The 18,136-nt window shown below is 44.2% G+C and overlaps 1 protein-coding gene across 4 annotated transcripts in view; it reads right to left on the bottom strand.

Annotated features, from left to right (window-relative positions):
- The window catches only part of VWA8 (von Willebrand factor A domain containing 8), a 340,735-nt gene that overhangs the window by 42,338 nt on the left and 280,261 nt on the right, over window positions 1-18,136 (bottom strand). For all 4 annotated transcript variants that reach the window (XM_072760629.1, XM_072760627.1, XM_072760630.1 and 1 more), the window contains 2 exons: window positions 3,719-3,827; window positions 78-234 (listed from right to left, as the gene is read on the bottom strand). In XM_072760629.1, the coding sequence (XP_072616730.1) occupies window positions 78-234; window positions 3,719-3,827 (266 nt within the window). The remainder of the gene's footprint in view (window positions 1-77; window positions 235-3,718; window positions 3,828-18,136) is intronic.

The following is an 18,136-nucleotide window of genomic DNA, read 5'->3' as shown; positions in this document are numbered from 1 at the left end:
GAATGTGAGGGCTGGGGGGCAACTCAGGCTCGGCCACCGGACACAGAGCCAACCTGCCCGGGCAGTGGCCCACTCACCGCTGCTGAAATGCTTTCTGGCCCATCTCTCTGGCGGCTCTCTTGACCTCCTCGGGAACTGCGTCCTTCTCAGCCTCGGACACCTGGTACACGGTATGGCCTGCGTCCAGCCGGTAGGGACCTCCTTTGCCACCTAGCCCTGCGGTGTCTCTTCCTCCTGGAAGGAAGCCACAAAAATCCAGTGGTGAGTCTAAAAAAGCCACATGCTCGTTGGCCTGGATTTCAAGGCCTCCCTTCACCCATTGACAGGGACTCCACATTCAACAAGACAAAAAAGTCAGATCTCGGCTCAAAAGCAGTCCCGTGAAGCATGTTAACTGCACCTAATTAGTAATTCAATATTCAGATGACCTCCCTCTGGAAACAAAGGGGATCCCCCTGTCTAGGGTGTCCTTTCTCTTCTCTATCCAGCCAGGGCTTATCCCATAGTTCAAGGGTCAGTCCAAATTCCAGGGCACCTCCTCACCTGACAGGGAGTGCTCCTGGCCACTATTTATTATTTTTTAATATTTGTTTTTTTCTGGTCTCACTAATTAGTGGGTGGGATTATATCTTACACATTTGTATACCTTTGCACCTATAAGAGTGGCTTGAACACCACAGATAACTTGTTATGTGTTTGTTAATTAAATGAGCAACACTCCTTGTCCCTCACATGTTACCTTATTTTTCCCTAAAGTAAGAGAGACAGCTAGGATAGAGATACAGTCAGCCTTAGGGACTGTCAGCTTCAGAACAGTTTTCCTAATATAAGCCCAAGTCTGCATGCTTGTAAGTGTACCTTTGTCTAAACTGTTTATGTTGTAAATATAAATTAAACGTCTGGAAGTCCAGGTAGATAAAACTGTAAGAGGTGGCAAGGACTTTGGCTAGCTAGAGAAAGCCTGCCTTGTCTCAATAGATTCAGATTCAAATTATTATAAAACACTGTGCTGCTGACCCCCCAAATACATATGTTGGTTAGCCTGGGCCTCTGAGCTACCAGCTTATTACCTCTTTTATAATGATTAAAATACTAGCAATCAGTTTCTTTTGTTCATTCACACGTAACTTGGGCACTTAGACGAGAATTCAATATTGGCGGGGGGTGGGGGGGGATATCGTATCATATTGTATCAGAGACTAGTGTTACGTAGCAGAGGGTTGTATAGTTAAACTGGACTGCCTGAATTTGAATCCTGTGTCCGTGCGCTAGGTTGTGTGTCTTTGAAGGAGGTTCCTTAACTTCATGGTGTCTCAGTCTCCTGTTCTGTAAAACGGAGTCGCTAATATTATTTACTTCTTGGCATTGTCACGAGGCTAAAGTGCTTAGAACGGTAACTGGTGCAAAGTAAGAACTACATTATAAGCGGCTGCTCTTACTATTATTATTCAGACAACTTCCAGTCACATAGAATGAGGTCATTTCTAAGTTTAATAAAGTGGAAATTTTGAAAGCTTTTAGGCTTCAGTTAAATTATGTCACATTTATCTTTTCTCCTTTGGAGCCATAACTGGTGTAATAAACTAAAGGTAGGAACTCAGCACGCACTGCTTCCCTTACCAAAGTCCAGGTAGGTCATTTCCTCTGGGGAAATACCAGGAGAAGAGCCTATTAATAATAGTCTGTTTATCCTTTGATTGGAGTACCTCTGATTTCATTTTTATTTAGAAATCAGTGGTGGAAAATTGCTTCTTAGATGTGTGTGATTGCTGGCTCTCACTCAGGGACAGCCTGTAGGCAGAGGGGCCCAGTAACTGGAAAATGAGTGAGCGACGGAGGCAAAAAAGCTGTTTCTATGGATGGTTCCCTTCCTAAAGGAAGTTCCTCTCAGGCATTGGGGGGTGGGGTACATAGGGGTCATGGTTTAGCACTTAAGGCTTCCTGGGAGCCGAGATGATGTCAGTTTTAGTGTAGAGGAAAAACACCCACAACTGTTCAGAAGGTGGTATGAACGGTGCTCAGCATGGGTCCCAGGAGCCTGTGGGGCAAGTTGCACTGGGGTGGAGAGGGCATGAGTGGGGAGCTCTTCGTGCCGTCTACTTCTGAGAGCCCTTAATTTATACTATTTAAATGAAAATGCTGGTCAGAAATAGTGAAAGGGAATAGAAGGGAAGGGAGAAGAAATGGGTAGGAAATATCAGAGAAGGAGACAGAACATAAAGACTCCTAACTCTGGGAAACGAACTAGGGGTGGTGGAAGTGGAGGAGGGCAGGGGGTGGGGGTGAATGGGTGACGGGCACTGAGGGGGGCACTTGACGGGATGAGCACTGGGTGTTATTCTGTATGTTGGCAAATTGAACACCAATAAAAAATAAATTTATTATATAAAAAAAAAAAGAAAATGCTGGTCAGAGGTTCTAGACTTCAAGGCATAATCTTGAAGCTAATCCTAGACATCCTATTTCAGCTTCAAAGATATGGGAAAATAAGCAAGGGAGGTGCTCTGATGATGAAAGAGGGATCAAGTGACTTGGGTGAGTGCTAAGTTCCACGTGGAGAATTCTGAGGGAGAATGACAGACAGACATACAGAGAATCTGAAGCCAAAAAGATCCAATAGATGGAAAAATAAAGGCTAAGGGAAACAAAAGCAGGGCCTTCAGTCTGGACAGAGGTGAACTAGTAGAGTCAAACTGAATAAAAAGGGAGAACCTCTGCTCCAGAGTAAGCCCACTGCTGGGAAAGACCTGCATCTGGCCACCTCGCTCCACAATGCATTCCATATGGATTAATCTTGCTGGCTTGACACTAATTTCAAGATCAAAGGATATTTCTAAAAATACCCTTTCTTTAAAGCTGATGCTTGATGAATAAACAGAACAGGCAAGAAGTCTCCAGGCCTATGTGATAGCACATTGTCTCAGCATAGAAAGCCATTTCCTCCCGAGCCTGTCAAGGCCAAGAGGCACACACCATTCTAAGGGAAGGCGAAGTACGGAGCTTGTGCCAGCACTGCTCCTGGCCAAGATAAGATCGGACAGTGCGCACACCGTCTGGCCCTATTCCTGCAGCCCAGCAGATGTGTCTGCTTCAGCTGTCGCCGAGGAAGGAGGAAGACAGCAGGCATGGGAACAATGCTCCCGTCAGGCAGCCAAGAGGAAGGAATAGACCACAGCCACCGGTTCCAACTGCAACCAACTCTCTTATCTCAAAATCCTGCATCCTCCACATACTCACTTCTGAGATGTGGAAGGCAAGGCCCACTCCTCTTCCAAGTCAGCTGGTCAACAAGGAATCTACTATAGATTGCAGGCAGCATGCCAAGGGCACGGAATTTAAAAGAAGGGATTAACATTTATAACGAATGCATTCTTCAGACCAGGTCCTGGGCTCAGCACTTCATGATCATGATTTTGTTTAATCCTCATCACCACCTTGTAAGGTAGTTAATATTTTCCCCTCTTACTGATGTAGCAAGGTTGGGGGTTCAGAATGGTCTCGGGGCTCAGGACAGCAGAGTCTGTGGGACTCCCAGTGCCAGGGTTTTTCCACGTGTGATGTCATGCTGGGACACAGGGTGAAAGGCACAGTCCACCTGACTCACGGGCGTCGCAGAGACGACAGAGGGTCCCTGAGCCTTCTCAGGGGTGGTGTGCAGTTTATATGGACCTGCGGGGCCTCAGGGAGCTCGACCCAGGAGAATGCCAGGGCTACCAACCTGTTCCACCAGCCCAAGTATTGCCGCCCACGTGGGGCATGTTGTCCGGGTCCTCCTTCCCGTGTTTGGGGGAACTCACGTCTTTGCCACTGTCTCTGTGGATCGTGATCTACAAATGAAGAATTGAGACATTATCACTATCTCATGACCAACACCAGAAACTCTAGGGCAGGAAGAATTCTTGTCCCCCAAATCTTTAAGGTATCTTATAACCTCAGGCCTACAGGACACAACGGTTGCTGTCAGTGTCTTGCAAAAAAAAAAAAAAAAAAAAAAAACCTCATCATATTTAATATCCATTTTGTTGGGAAGGAAACATTTAATTAAAAAAAATTCCTTAAAAAAAAAAAAAAAAAGAAACTGGACTGAGTTACAGTTTCAGAATTCTCCTGGGGCAGGACATGCCTCGGGCATTTACACAAGGCACAACACCCACCAGACGCAGGGAAAGTGGATCTCACTGGAGACTGACGCTCTGGATGGTTGAAAAGGATCACTGCCCAGCTGTTCCAGCCGAGTAATGGCAGATACACGTTTGCAAAGAAAATTAATTTTTAAAGAAATCCCAGTCTTCTGAGAAATACTTTGTATAAAATACATGGAAAAGAAAAACAGGAAATGTATCTATGTGTGCTTCAGTGGCCTACACACAGACATGAAAAACCCCTCATTTATTTTCCCAACCCTCTCTAATTTTATTATGGTGTTTTGTAGGCTTTCCTAATTCATCTTTATTTTAAAACCAGATTTACTGTTTCTGCAGCGGCAAACAGAAGAAGCTGCGTTTTAGCCCTCCTCCGTGAGAGCCTGTGGCTCATTGGTCCCTAATTTCATTCAGCACAGATTCATCAAAATGACTGATAATCACCCGAGAATTCCAGTCCTACTAAGTTAGTTCAGTAGATATCACTCCACAATAAAAAGAACTTGAAGGAGTCCCACTTCATGAATCCTATGAGCCTGCTGTCAAATGTAATGATTTCCAGGGCAGATCAGATAAAAAATCCATTTATTTGTCTAATAAGACTTCTAGGAGATGTACTGGCAGGACATCATGCGAAGTACCATGGGGCCTGCAAAAGCCATGGAGGACTGGTCACTGCTCTCTAATTGCTTAGGGTGGAGGAGGGAGGCTTGCAGATGGCCCCGAAGCCTGATGCCAGGTCAGTCTTTAGAGCCGATGCATTCCCTGTTTGCACCTGCCCTTTCATTCTGGATGCTGAATTAATGAAGGTGGGCAAGTAATTTAGAATCTTTACAAATGAAATGACTATTAAGAATGAATTCAGGGACGTCTGGGTGGCTCAGTGGTTGAGCGTCTGCCTTCAGCTCAGGTTGTGATCCTGGGGTCTCGGGATCGAGTCCCGCATCTGGCTCCCTTCAGGAAGCCTGCTTCTCCCTCTGCCTGGATCTCTGATTCTGTGTCTCTCACAAATAAGTAAATAAAATCTTAAAAAAAAAAAGAATGAATTCAACATGACTTGCCTTGTCTATGTCCAGACTAATTTCAAATGTTACAACATCATAGAGAGATGTCTGCCAATAGCTTTGGCAAGATTAACGGAGTTTTGGCCACAATTTTAGCATACTTTAAGAAAATTTTAGCAACCAGGACATGACAATTGATATGAATTCCACTCACATAATCAGGCTCTAAAAATGGATGAAAATAAATATTTTCTCCTTTTTAAAGTTAAACTATGCAGAATAGCTAGAAACATTTAGAGAACAAATAAACATTTAAAAAACTTTTCCAGGGGCACCTGGGTGGCTCAGTGGTTGAGCATCTGCCTTCTGCTCAGGACATGATCCCAGGGTCCTGGGTCAAGTCCTGCGTCCAGCTCCTTGCAGGGAGCCTGCTTCTCTCCCTGCCTATGTCTCTGCCTTTCTCTCTGTATGTCTCATGAATAAATAAAATCTTTAAAAATACCACAAAACCCCAAAAAACAAAAAAAATAAACTTCCAGAACTTGTCACCACTTTCTAACTTCTCCAGAGGTAATGTAAGAGATTAAAATATTAAAATATGTATACTGGCTGTAAGAATTCTAGACCAGCACTAACCGATAAAATTTTCTGTGTTGATGGAAATGTTTTCATTTATGGTATCTTATATGGTAGCTATTAGCCCGCTGTGGCTACTGAGTACTTGAGGTCCTGAATTTTAAATTTTACTAATTAACTAAAACTTAAATTTAAATAACCACATGCGGGTAGTGGCTATTTCACTGGACTGCACAGCACAAGGACAAGCTTGCCTCAGCCCAGCAGATACTGTCTGGAGCTCTCTGTAGCATCCTCGAGATGTTCTCCTTGAGAAATGAGAAAAACAAGGAATGTTTAAGAACTCGGATAGGAAAAAAAAAAAAAAAAAAAAGAACTCGGATAGGGTTTTATTCTGTTGCTAATTTAAGAAACTTATATAAAAGATATAACTATAGTCTAATTGGCTTTTCCAAATACAATGGAACTTACAAATGGAGATATATTTACTATGATAATATAGGGTTTTTAAAAGATGCACTTATGACAATCGTGTCACCACTCAGAAACACTTCTGCATGGCTTCTGGGGGAGTCTATTCTTTAGACTTCTTTAATATCTTTAATGGTGGCAACTATGTGTTAAAACTAAATAAAAAAATCAATTTTTTAATGTTAAAACTAAATTTGATTTTTAATCAACAGCCAAGGGATACTTAGAGTTGATTTCTTGTATAAACTATTTGCTAACTCGTTATGCACCCTTTGGCAAGTCAATTAACTTTTCTGGCCATCGACTTTCTCATCAGGAACTAAGGGGGTTGAACTGAATGATTTCTACCATTCCACCTACCGTTGGGATGCTCTGATTCCAAATCTGGTGAATAAGGTGATCAATTTGGGGTTTTACCCCAAACATGTGTATTTATATAATAATAAGATTAGTTTGCTCATAAGAGTTGTGACTCTGCTTTAGGCCCACCCTAAAAGATGAAGTGCCAAAAATGGTCTGAGCAATGACGGCATTTATAAGACTAACTATTCTGAGCATCATTTTTAAGAACAAATACTAAAAATGATGGCACAAGACAAAAGAAGCCTTTCAAATTGCCCCTTTCCGTGACCCCTGAAATCATGCTCTTGGAGTTGCAAAGACACCTACAATGGGCCAACAGGGAAGCAGAAAATTGGCTATGAAACTTCTGGGCAGAAAGGAACTGGTATGTTCTTTGCCGCCTGTGTCTTCCCAGGCCATCTGCCGGGAAATGGCATTGCTTACACTGCCAACAACACGGCCGCCATAAGCCAATCCCAAATGGGAGCCTAGAGATGTTTCAAAATTGACAAATTCTTGACAAAAACAATCATCAGCCCAAACCTGATTTATTCCAGAGAAATACATACCACAGAATTCCAGGACACTTACTTAAAAGCAAAACAAAACAAAACAAACATTTTGGGAAGTTTATCTAATTTTGTGTCATTTTATAAATGTCGCTATACTCACAGGAAGATATTTCTCTAGTACATCTGCCAAAGGGTTTTCAAAGGCATTTTAGGGCATCTCCTACATGAATTGACAATGGTTCATAAAAAGTACAGGGCAGGAAGTCTAAGACAGTCCAACCCAGGAGAGAAACTGAAACAGATACTAGGGAAGGCCTATCCTTTGAGGAAGCTTGTTTCCTGGGGACAGACAGACATGAGCCACTGGTCATTCTAAAGGTTGATAAACTGCTGAATACTTTGAAGTATGCTTTGAGGATTTGGAATGCATTTCCTTTGAGGGTTTGTTTCACCTAGAACGAGATTAAGTAAGTCGTCCCAATTACTGAAATAGATACTACTATATTCATTTAAATGGATCAAAATACTCCCCAAACCACAAATATCACTTTAAAAAAAAAAAAAAGATTTATCTTAGGGGGAGGGGGTTGAGGGGAAGTGAGTCTTAAGCAGATTTCAGGCTGAGTGTGGACCCTGACGTGGGGCTTGATCCCATGACCCTGAGATCACCAACTGGGCTAAAATCAAGAGGTGGATAGTTGGATACATACTGACTACACCACTCAGGCACCCTGGACCCTTACAACCTTTGATACAAAGTGATGTATGCACTGAGACCTCTGATGTGTTTTTCACGGCTGACACAATCTACTTCCTTTTAGGTAAGTGTGCCGTAATCCTAGAAACTGTAATCCCAGGAATCCTCTTACATATGAATTAAAATGGAAAAAACATGGATCTTGTAAAATATAACTCATAAAAATGTTCCGGAGTAAAGCAACCCAAAATCAGAGCAGGGAAGGGACATGACTCATCAAAGCCTTGTAATTCTGGGTATAAAGCTCATATATTTTAGGATCCTCCTTAGTTCAGGAATTTTAAAAACCATCAATAAAATGATATAAATAGCCAGAATATAGTTTTGGAAGAAAAGTTAGCTCTTGGAGGTATGACTGGACAACATAGCTGATTCTCATTTTCCAGCTGGAGACTAGGTGTGGTGCAGCAGATATTTCTAGTTGCCTACCCAACATCCACACCCTCTTGCTTCTTTTTAAACAGAAGTCAGATGCATCGTTATTGAGTGGAATTAAGCAGAGCCATCCCATTGCCCTTTGCCAGTGACTGGTTTAGGCAAAAGGATGTGGCCTGAGATGGAAGAGAGAGTCCATCAGGAGGTTTCTGGGAAACATCTTCCTCCCAGAGCTCTCTTGCTGCCCTGGATGCACTGCTCTGCCCTCCCCTGAAACACATATGCACTTGCTGCCTTGGGAAACACGGTGAGGGTGTGATGCATAGAGGTGCAGCCTACGTCTGATAATCGTCTGGCAACAAGACGAAGGTGGCAGAGGGAAGGATGGAGGAGCTTATGTCCCCAATGGCACTGTGGAGCTGCTGAGCCAGCCCTGGAGTCCCTTCACTCTGATCTTCCACATAAGCAAATAATACATGTCCTTCTAGTTTAAGCTACTGTCAATTGGGTTTTCTGCTACTGGGAGTCAATTGCATGCAAATTAATAAAATTGCGTGTTGAAGGATGAATGACAGGCAGCAGGGCTGAAGCTACTGTGTTGACCTTTTGGAGGATGTCCTATTTCTAAAAGGAAGACATTCTTTGAATTTTTTGACATCAAAACTGTCATCATAATTCCAGCACAGAAATCCTACTGCTTAAGGGTAGCCTACAATCTTCTTGATTGGTTAGCAGGCAACTGAATGAACTTATTCATTCTCTTATTCCAACATTCCTGTGTATGTTTATGATACATCTGCTACTCACTGGGACACAGAGATACATGAAACAGGATCTTTGCTTCTAGAAGAATACTGTACAGAGGGGAACAAAGTCACAGCATAGGGCGATACAGGCCAGAATAAGGTACTGAGCATACCTGCCTAAAACATATTTCTGTCTGAGGTCACTGTGACAGATTAGAAATTTCTTTCATAGCTACAGTGAAAGTCACATGAATATGTGCCTAGGAATGATGGTCTTTCATATGAAGACAGCTGGTTAAAAAAATAAGCTGACCCTCATCCAGTTTTCTTAAGTAACATGTAGCTTCTATAATGAAATGCATGACAAAAATACCTTTGTCTGTAGGTACTTTCATGTGTCCCAATTTCGACTGCTGGCAAACCATCAAGCATGCAACTCATCTTCAGGTCTTCCCTGGCTGATGGCAACATCTGCTTTCAAATACGCAATGGCCTCCTGCCCTCTTTAATCCCTCTTCATTTTTACAAAGTAGGAAAGGATCTCATTTTTGATAGTTAATATTAAAAATTACACTGTGGCTGATATTCATTCGTACTAAGTAATTAAGCCCAGAGGGCATTCACACTGTAAGTGCCTTTAACACTAACCGAGAAATCAAGTCTTCCCTTTGAAAGTCTAGGCATAAGCAAGCAGACAGAGTGGCAGATGGAGAGGATGGGGCAGGGGATGGGGAGTGTGTACTTGGTCTGCTCCCTGGCCCTGAAGACAAATGCTCGTTATGGCGATTGTAGTATTACATGTAAGAAGCAGAATAGCTGTCTGTGGTCTGTCTTGTGGCAGCTCTTGCTCTGATGGAGTGGGTGGACTCTTCTGGCATAGAAAAAGTTCCCGTCTTTCCTCAGCGGCTTCTTCAAGTCACCTAGCAGCCCTTCTCTCCTGACTTTGAGCTGGACCCCATTGCCCATCTCCCCAGACTCAACCAAACTGTCTTACTCTCCTCCTTTCTGCTTGAATGCTCCTAGCAATTCATATGTATTTTGCTTTCCGGCACAAGTGATGTGCTTGGTTAAGTTTTTTTTTTTTTTTTTTTTTTTTGGTTAAGTATTTTTAAACATTTGAAATTACAATCTAAAACACCTCCCTTCCTCTATCTGATACGATGTTCTGGAACACATACCTATGTATACATCCTCTGTTATTTCTCTAATCTGAGTGTACAGGTTCTGACAAAGAACTTTCTCACTGAAATGATTCTCTTCACTAAGTCTATCATTATGCAACAAAAATACTCCGTTTGATGAAAATAGAGGACACTTTAAAGATTTCACAGACTTGGGCTAAAAAGGGGGACCAAGGATCAGTTTATAATTTTACTTTACATGTTGTTGTCTGACAGCAGTAGCTGGCACAGTGGCTTACACACATATCCTTAAACATAATAGATGCTTAATAAATATGTTAAACGAACGTGTGGGAGACTGCTCCCAACAGAATATGAGTTTAATCCTCTGTGTACAAACCTCTCCACAACGAGCTGTCAGCTGGGTGTCTGCTTAGGACTCTTCCTGGCTCTTTCCTGCCAGCCTATAATTGGCAAACAGCACAGCAGGGCCCAGCCTCTGGGTCAGCAGAGAGCCGTCTCCCAACAGAGGCAGGAAACACATGGCCCTACTGGCTCTGGGTTGTTCTTAAATCCTGATCCTGCACCTCCCTCTGCCTGACTCTGATCCCCGCAAGGCCTCAGCTCAGTTTCTGGCCGATCCTTTCACTGGGCCGGGATGACTCCCCCTCCTGGCCTCCAAGTCTGTGGGTAGTGGCCTCCTTGCTCTCTGACCCACAGAGAGCTCTTTGAATGGCTGTCCACAACAAAATTACAAGGCTGCAGAATCCATCCAAAACAACCTCTTAATTTACTTAGAGTATTTATTCATCTCTTTCTTCTACTTCAATTCAAACAGACACAAAAGATGAAGAAGACTTTTGGAAAACGTGAGAATGGAATATAGAGGATGGGATCAAGAGAATGTCTCATGGGATAAGAGGCTATAATTACAGACAAATATTTTTTTTAAAAAAGATTTATATATTTTAGAGAGAGAGAGAGAGAGAGATAGCATAAATAGGAGGGAGTGGTAGAGGGAGAAGCAGATTCCCTACTGAGCTGGGAGCCCAATGTGGGACTCTATCCCAGGACCCTGGGATCATGACCTGAGCCAAAGGCAGACGCTTAACCGACTGAGCCACCCAGGCGCCCTACAAACAAATCCTTATGGGAAACCAAATGTTATCATCGTGTATGTGTGAGTGTCAAAAACACATGTAAAAAACCCACAAATAATTGGCGTGGCAACAGTTTCCTGGCACAGAAATGCACCCTCCCCGCTGCCACTTGCAAGCACATCCGGTATTCTACAGTGTTCCCCCAGAAACACCTGCTAATTGAATTCAGACAGTGGAAGTGGGGTAAACCATCAGGTCTTTATTTAGTCAACCCTATTTTTGCCTCTTTAACTTTCAGGAGCCCTCCAAAGGTTACTATTCAACACTGGAGTGAATTCCAGCCTGGCCATCAGGCTTCCATAGGCAAGGAAAAGGTCAACAATGCAGGGCCACCTCGGCTATAGCAAAGCTGGCGAGCACATGCTTTTGGTTGTGTGGTATACGAGGTGGCCCCGGCGAGGGATAGCTACTGTCATGTACTTTTATCATTACTGCAGCTAAATGATCTCTCGTGATGTTTCCCGGCCAGGTGATTTCAGTCTCATATTGAATTTTTGTGTTCTAAGAGGTAAAACCTATTTGGGAATTTTTAAAGCTCTTGTGCCTTCCACGTCAACAGAATTCTCTGAGGTGTTACGTAGCTAAGGAAAAGAAAGGATGGGTAGAAAAGCCATTTGTACCACTAGAGTGGATGGAAGCAACAGGGGCTTTTAATACAACCCAGATTCTAAAAATTCTTGGAAGCACCGATCGCAACCCACATAAATGCCCCTGACATAGGAATCCTCTGAAAATAGAAACGCTCAGTGGATCAATGCTGGGCAGCTCCTCACAGCGTACTCCCTCTAGGGCATCCCACACTGGCAACTGGGTTTCCATTTTCTTTGTTTTCACTGAAATCACAGTCTGCCACTGGCTCTCTCTTCTTCCAGTTATCCTTCATACAATCATGGGTTCATCATCTCAGGCTGTAATAATGTTTATAAAGTGTTGCCTACCGATGTTTAGCCTGCACTTCCTTAACCATTTCCTCAGGTTCACGGAGTTTCTGTGGAACCTATGTTGTAACATCCGGCAGCACCGTCTTCCTTGCTTCCTTTGCAACAGGGCCCGCATTCTCACACACTTTTGACAGCCACTGTGGGTCAAAAGTAGTCATCAGGATGCAAAATAACGTCATAAAGAGAGGCCAGAGAGAAATAAGCTATATGCAGTGTGCACACACTTAAGAGAGAGTGGTGCATTGCTCAGTCACTGAGCACTAATGGTTTGTGCTCCAAGGCTCATTCTGTGACGGAACATTCCAGGCTGCCGCACTAGCTCAAATGGGCTGAGAGTGAGCATGGGCAAAACACAGCCATTAAGTAACTGTGATGTACACTTTTATCAGACTCCACTTATGTAGGTGTGGACCTCTACACACATTTTTTAAAAGACCGTATTTCTTAAAGTGATAAGTAGCAGTGCAGTGACTCTGTGAACCCCAACCGGAGGTATATGGAAATGTGCAGCCGGATAGGTTTACCGGTACGGATGCCCTGCCGTGAACATCCAGAGGGCAGGACGAGGTTATAGCACCTTTGTGTCATCTTCGGCACCTGCCACAGCCACTGTGGTCACTTTGAAGCTGCAGGATGGCTCTCGAGGTACATAAGCCACAAGAATATATAGAAACCTGCTAACTGGGATCCCTGGGTGGCGCAGCGGTTTGGCGCCTGCCTTTGGCCCAGGGCGCGATCCTGGAGACCCGGGATCGAATCCCACATCAGGCTCCCAGTGCATGGAGCCTGCTTCTCCCTCTGCCTGTGTCTCTGCGCCTCTCTCTCTCTCTCTCTCTCTCTCTCTGTGACTATCATAAATAAATAAAAATTAAAAAAAAATTAAAAAAAAAAAAAGAAACCTGCTAACTGCTCTCCTGGAACTTAGGGGGGGCAAGGTGCAAAGCAGAAGCTTTGGGGTGGGAGAAAAGACTTCTACTGGATCTTGCTTTGTGAAACATTCTTTTAACTGTAGTTGTGCTTCCTATGTGAGCAACAGGTTAAGAACACTCAATACCAATGGGTGAAACTTTCTAAGGACGTTGTGGCAGTTATAGGACATAGGTTAGGTCACGTATCTTGGACACTGAGCTACACAGTAATTAGACACAGACAAATGGTTCCTAATAGTGACTCTAACTCATTAGGGACCTGTGCAAACACAAAGGAGTTTGTCATCTTCTCCTTTTTGTTAGTTTTCCAGTTTTTCTCAACAGTCTCCCCTTTACACCCTGAAACTCAGACTCCCCCAAAGACAAAAGCCTTGGCTACCATCCCAGCACATTCCCTCTGCATTCGCCTCCCGTGGTTCCCCTCTCTCCCCACACTTTGCTCTGGGCCCCCAGATCTGAGGATCCCCCCCCTCCAGCAGCGCCAATTCTTGTGAAGCCTGGAGGTCAAAGGCAGGAGGCAGCAGGGACTCTGCAGCACGAAGCTGTATGTGTTTCCAAGAGTGCCACTCAGGGCCATAGGTGACGAAGGGGATCACTCAGAAGGGAGAGGGGCCGGGCACCCTCCAGAGACTGTCTGGGGGCTGAACTGGGGTGAGTGGGGTGGCAGCCAGTCCTGCTCTCCGTGGTTTCTCGGTGCTGGTACTGTCTTTTACTAGTAGTGACACTAATTCTTCTTGACACTCAGGAATGTTTTCTTGTCGGTCTCCTTCTGCTGACATCATTGTACTCTGGGTCCTCAGCAGTGTGGTGCTCTAGTTGTGCAGCCAGGCGAGGGAGCTTAACGGAACCTTGGTTTTAAGAAATGCACTTCATACTCTGCTGTTGACTTAACTTGACATGCTTTAATGTCATTTTTGGGGGATGAATAAGTTTAACGTAGGGAATGGGTTTAGGTATGTGTACGAGAGATTTCATACAAAGAAGAGTGCCTGAGTGGAGTCTGAGGGGATGGGGTACTCAGCTGAGCTCGGGCTGAAGGCTGGACTGAAATTTCAGCCCCCCTGGGGCCCCAAACTCCCTGTGTGACACTCAGCAAGCCATTTAACCTTTCTGGGCCTTAGTCTTCTCATCTTCAAAATGAAAAACCAGATGAAATTCTTTCTGGTTCTAAGTTCCTTCTTTGGGCCCTTATCTACATTTATCTCAGTTCTAGTTTACGGGAAATATAAGCTGTCACCAGGGATCAATTTGACTAAAACCAGAGTTAAGTGTAAAGAATATTTTGATAGAGTCACATAAACGCTTGGCTTTTCTTCACATGGGTTCACTAAGATTTTAAAACAAAAAAAAATTTTTTTTCTTTTGAGAGGCAGCTTGATGTCATGGAAAAACCATTTTACTGGGAATTAGAAGGCTGGCTTTTAACCCTGGTTCTGGCACTAACAGGTAAAATGATTTTGGCTAAAGTTACCTATTTTCTCTTAGCTTTCTTCACCCAGAAAATGAAGGGGGACTGGCAGAAATGTAATTCAAGTACACTACGTGGTTCTTCTGGTCGATAACATTTAACATAGTATAATATGGAACCTGAGTGCTGGTCTAACCAGAATTCCAGCACAAATTGGCTGGGGGGTGGTGGGAAGCATGTGTCACAGAGCAGGTGTATGGAGGTACGACTGAGTGTCATGGAGTAGGCATGGGAAAGTGTAAGGATGCCACCCTTGAACGCCCATGGTTGAAGTGAAGAGATCATACTTAAAATGGAAAATCATGAAGAAACAGAAACATGTTAGTAAGAGATAACAGGGGCAAAAAAAAAAAAAAAATCAGCAAAAGGAGCTGAAAGTGTTTGTCTCTGAACCATTTCTCATACAAGTCTTTTGAAATTTATTTTAAAAAGCTTTACTTATTTTAGAGAGAGAGAGTGGGTGAGCATGGGATGGAGGGGCAGAGGAAGAGAGAGAGAGAGAGAGAGTCCCAGGCAGACTCCTTATTGAGCTCAGGGTCCAACATGGGGCTCTGTCTCACAATCTTGAGATCACCGCCTAAGCTGAAGCAAGGAGTTGGGATGCTTAACTGACTGCGCCACCCCAGTGCTCCACAAGGCTTTTGAATTTAATTTTAAAACCCTGTACATATATAACTTAGATGAACCATCAGTTGCCACCCTTTCTTTTTTTTAAAGATTATTAATTAATTAATTAATTAATTAGAGAGAGAGAGAGAGAGAGAGAGAGAGAGAGGCAGAGACACAGGAGGAGGGAGAAGCAGGCTCCATGCTGGGAGCCCGACGCGGCACTCGATCCCGGGGATCGTGCCCTGGGCCAAAGGCAGGTGCTAAACGGCTGAGCCACCCAGGGACCCCCCCAGTTGCCTCCCTTTCATCCTTTCCTGTCAGACCGCCTACCTGCTTGTAGTAGTTTTCAGCAAGCACAGACCAGGAGGAGCTGGACCCTCTACTAGATGCTAAGGATACAAAGATCCATGATTCCGTTCTGTACCCTAGGGAGTTTTCAATGGTGTGTAGAAGGAGGTGGATTCGTTATTTATTTATTTTTTATAAAGATTTTATTTATTTGGCAGAGAGAAAGAGAGCGAGAGAGCACAAGCAGGGGGAATGGTAGAGGGAGAGGGAGATGCAGGCACCCTGCTGAGCAGGGAGCCTACGTGGGGGCTCGATCGCAGGACCCTGGGATCATGACCTGAGCCGAAGGCAGACACTTTACCTCCTGAGCCACCCAGGTGCCTTGGATCTGTTCTTATTAATCAGTGCAGAGAGCGGGTTGGGGTGCTATGCCAGGGGTAAGTACAATGTGCAAGTGGAATATAGTGGAAGGGCTCTTAAGGCGGGGTGTCAGGACCACTATCAGGGAATGTTTCCCAGAAGAGGTAACGCCCAAGAAGAACCTTGAAGGAAGTGTAAAGTTGCTCGGTACAGGAGGCTGGAGGCTGGAGATTTCAGGCAGAAAGAACAGCAGTAGGGGTGTTTAATTGAAAATAAGAGGGTTAAATGATAGTTGACATGGGGAGCCCTTTGCTGGGCTCACAGCTCTTGCTACAGCACCCAGCACAATCTACCTGCGTAACACATATTCACTGAGGCTTGTGACGATGCAACACCTCATCCTAGAGCCCATCTAAGTAGGAAGAACTAATCAGAGCACCCAGAAGTTCATCACGTGAAGACCCCAAAAACCAAAGGAGTTAGGGCTCATCACTCCTACATTTATTCTCCTTCACTGAAGATCATCAGGGAGAGGGAGAAATGTATTTATAATTGTGGAATCAGTTCACCGCTAATCAGTACATACATGTAAACAAACAAACAACCTAAGTCAGTCTTTGAGTATGGATAAACACTTACACTCAGGATTTCTAGGATGTGAAACCCCCCTCGCTGCCTCTCTTCCCCATCACCATGCCGTGCTATACTAGCAGGTGTGGCGGTTGTTGTGTGCCCGCCTCTCTCTTTTTAAAGGAAATCTCATTTGAAAATCTAATTTAATTAATTTAACTGCACCGATGTTAGGAATGCAGAGAAGTGGTGTGGGGCACTGCTAAGAAACGAAGTGACCCGAGTTCTAGTCCTGCTACCTACGAGCTACACAACTGTGAGCAAGATTCAAACTTGCAGGTCCACAGTTTTCCCATCCCTTGGATGGGAATAAGGATACATGTCCTCCTGGCGTTCCTGTGAGGGTCAAATACGGCGAGAAGCAGTTGTGTGACTCTAGGAAAAGCACTCCCTGGCTTTGGACTTCCAAGTTCTGCATCTACAAAATGAAGAGGGGTTGATCTGTTTTTTTTTTCCCCCCATTCTGAAGCCTGTGCATGGCTGTGTAAAGATGCTTTCCAAAACTGTAAAGTCCCATTCAAATATGTGAGGCAGCAGAGATGTATTGTTATTTTACTAAATAAAACAGAAGGGAAGGGCTAGCTCATTCTATTTTTTTTAACAGGCACTTTTATAAAGCCCTGCCACTTCTCTGGTTCTTTCTGAGCACCAACCACCTCAAATATGGAAGGGAATGAAGTCGCCTTGAAAGAGAATGTGGAGTGAAAAGGGCAGTGGCCCGGGAAATGAATCAGCAGGTGAGACTGAGAGGAAGCTGCGAGAGGCAGGAGGAAAGTCAGGGGGAGACTGTGGTTATGAAGCCAAAGGAAGACTGAGCTTCGACAGAGTGTGCTGAGCTCAGAGCAAGGGAAGGCCACATGAGGTGATGACTGCGGGGGGCCCATGGAATTTAGCCACCTGTTGAGGGTCCTCAGGACTCTAGCAAGAGGTGGGGCTAGAATTTCATACGAGGAGGAGGTGTGAATGAACAGTGGTCTGGAAGCAGAGTCAGTGCGTGGAGAGGATTCTTTTAGGAGGCTTCCCTGTGAAATGGTTTAGAGTTATCTAGAGTAGAGTTTGAGTTATAGAAAGTGCGACCTGTGGGGTCTGGGAAAACAGGAGAGCATGTTTCAGTGCTGATGCTCCCAGAAGGGAGAGCAAATGAAGATACCTGAGAAAAAGGAGTCAACAGCATGGAGGTTAAGTGCCTGGGAAGGCGGGAGGAGAGGCGGGCCTTTGTAGAGAGGAGGGGAGCCTAGTCCTGCCGTGGATGGGCTTGCCCCTTAGGGCTTGGGAAGCTGGAAGGGCTGCATTCTGGTAGCTTCCATTTTATTTTGGAAGCACAAGACTAGAGTATTGTGTGAGAGCATGGTTAAGAGTTGCTTGACATATAAAGAAAGTAGAGGCTGCATGAAAGTCATTAGGGAGATTAGGCCGAAAAGACTTTTTTCCCATCTCAAAAGAATTTTAAAATTTCCAAACATATTCCTTTAAATGGAAGTTTTGTGGCGTATAATCATCTGTTTGGAGATTAAGTATTAGCTATGTTGGTTGTGGAGAAAACGATAAGGAGGTTGGATTAGTGAAATCTGAAGCTTTAATTTGGACAAACTGCAAGTATCTGGCCAAGAAGAGGGCCATTCTGCAAATGATACTTTCTAGAAGATGCTTTTGAATTTCCCAAACAAACGATGCTTTTATTCCTTTGGGGTCTCACAGTACTCCT

This window comes from Vulpes vulpes, chromosome 6 (genome assembly GCF_048418805.1).
Source record: "Vulpes vulpes isolate BD-2025 chromosome 6, VulVul3, whole genome shotgun sequence".
NCBI classification, from domain to species: domain Eukaryota; kingdom Metazoa; phylum Chordata; class Mammalia; order Carnivora; family Canidae; genus Vulpes; species Vulpes vulpes.
The sequence above is the reverse complement of the archived record's forward strand: the minus strand, read 5'-3'. Positions and strand labels throughout refer to the sequence as shown.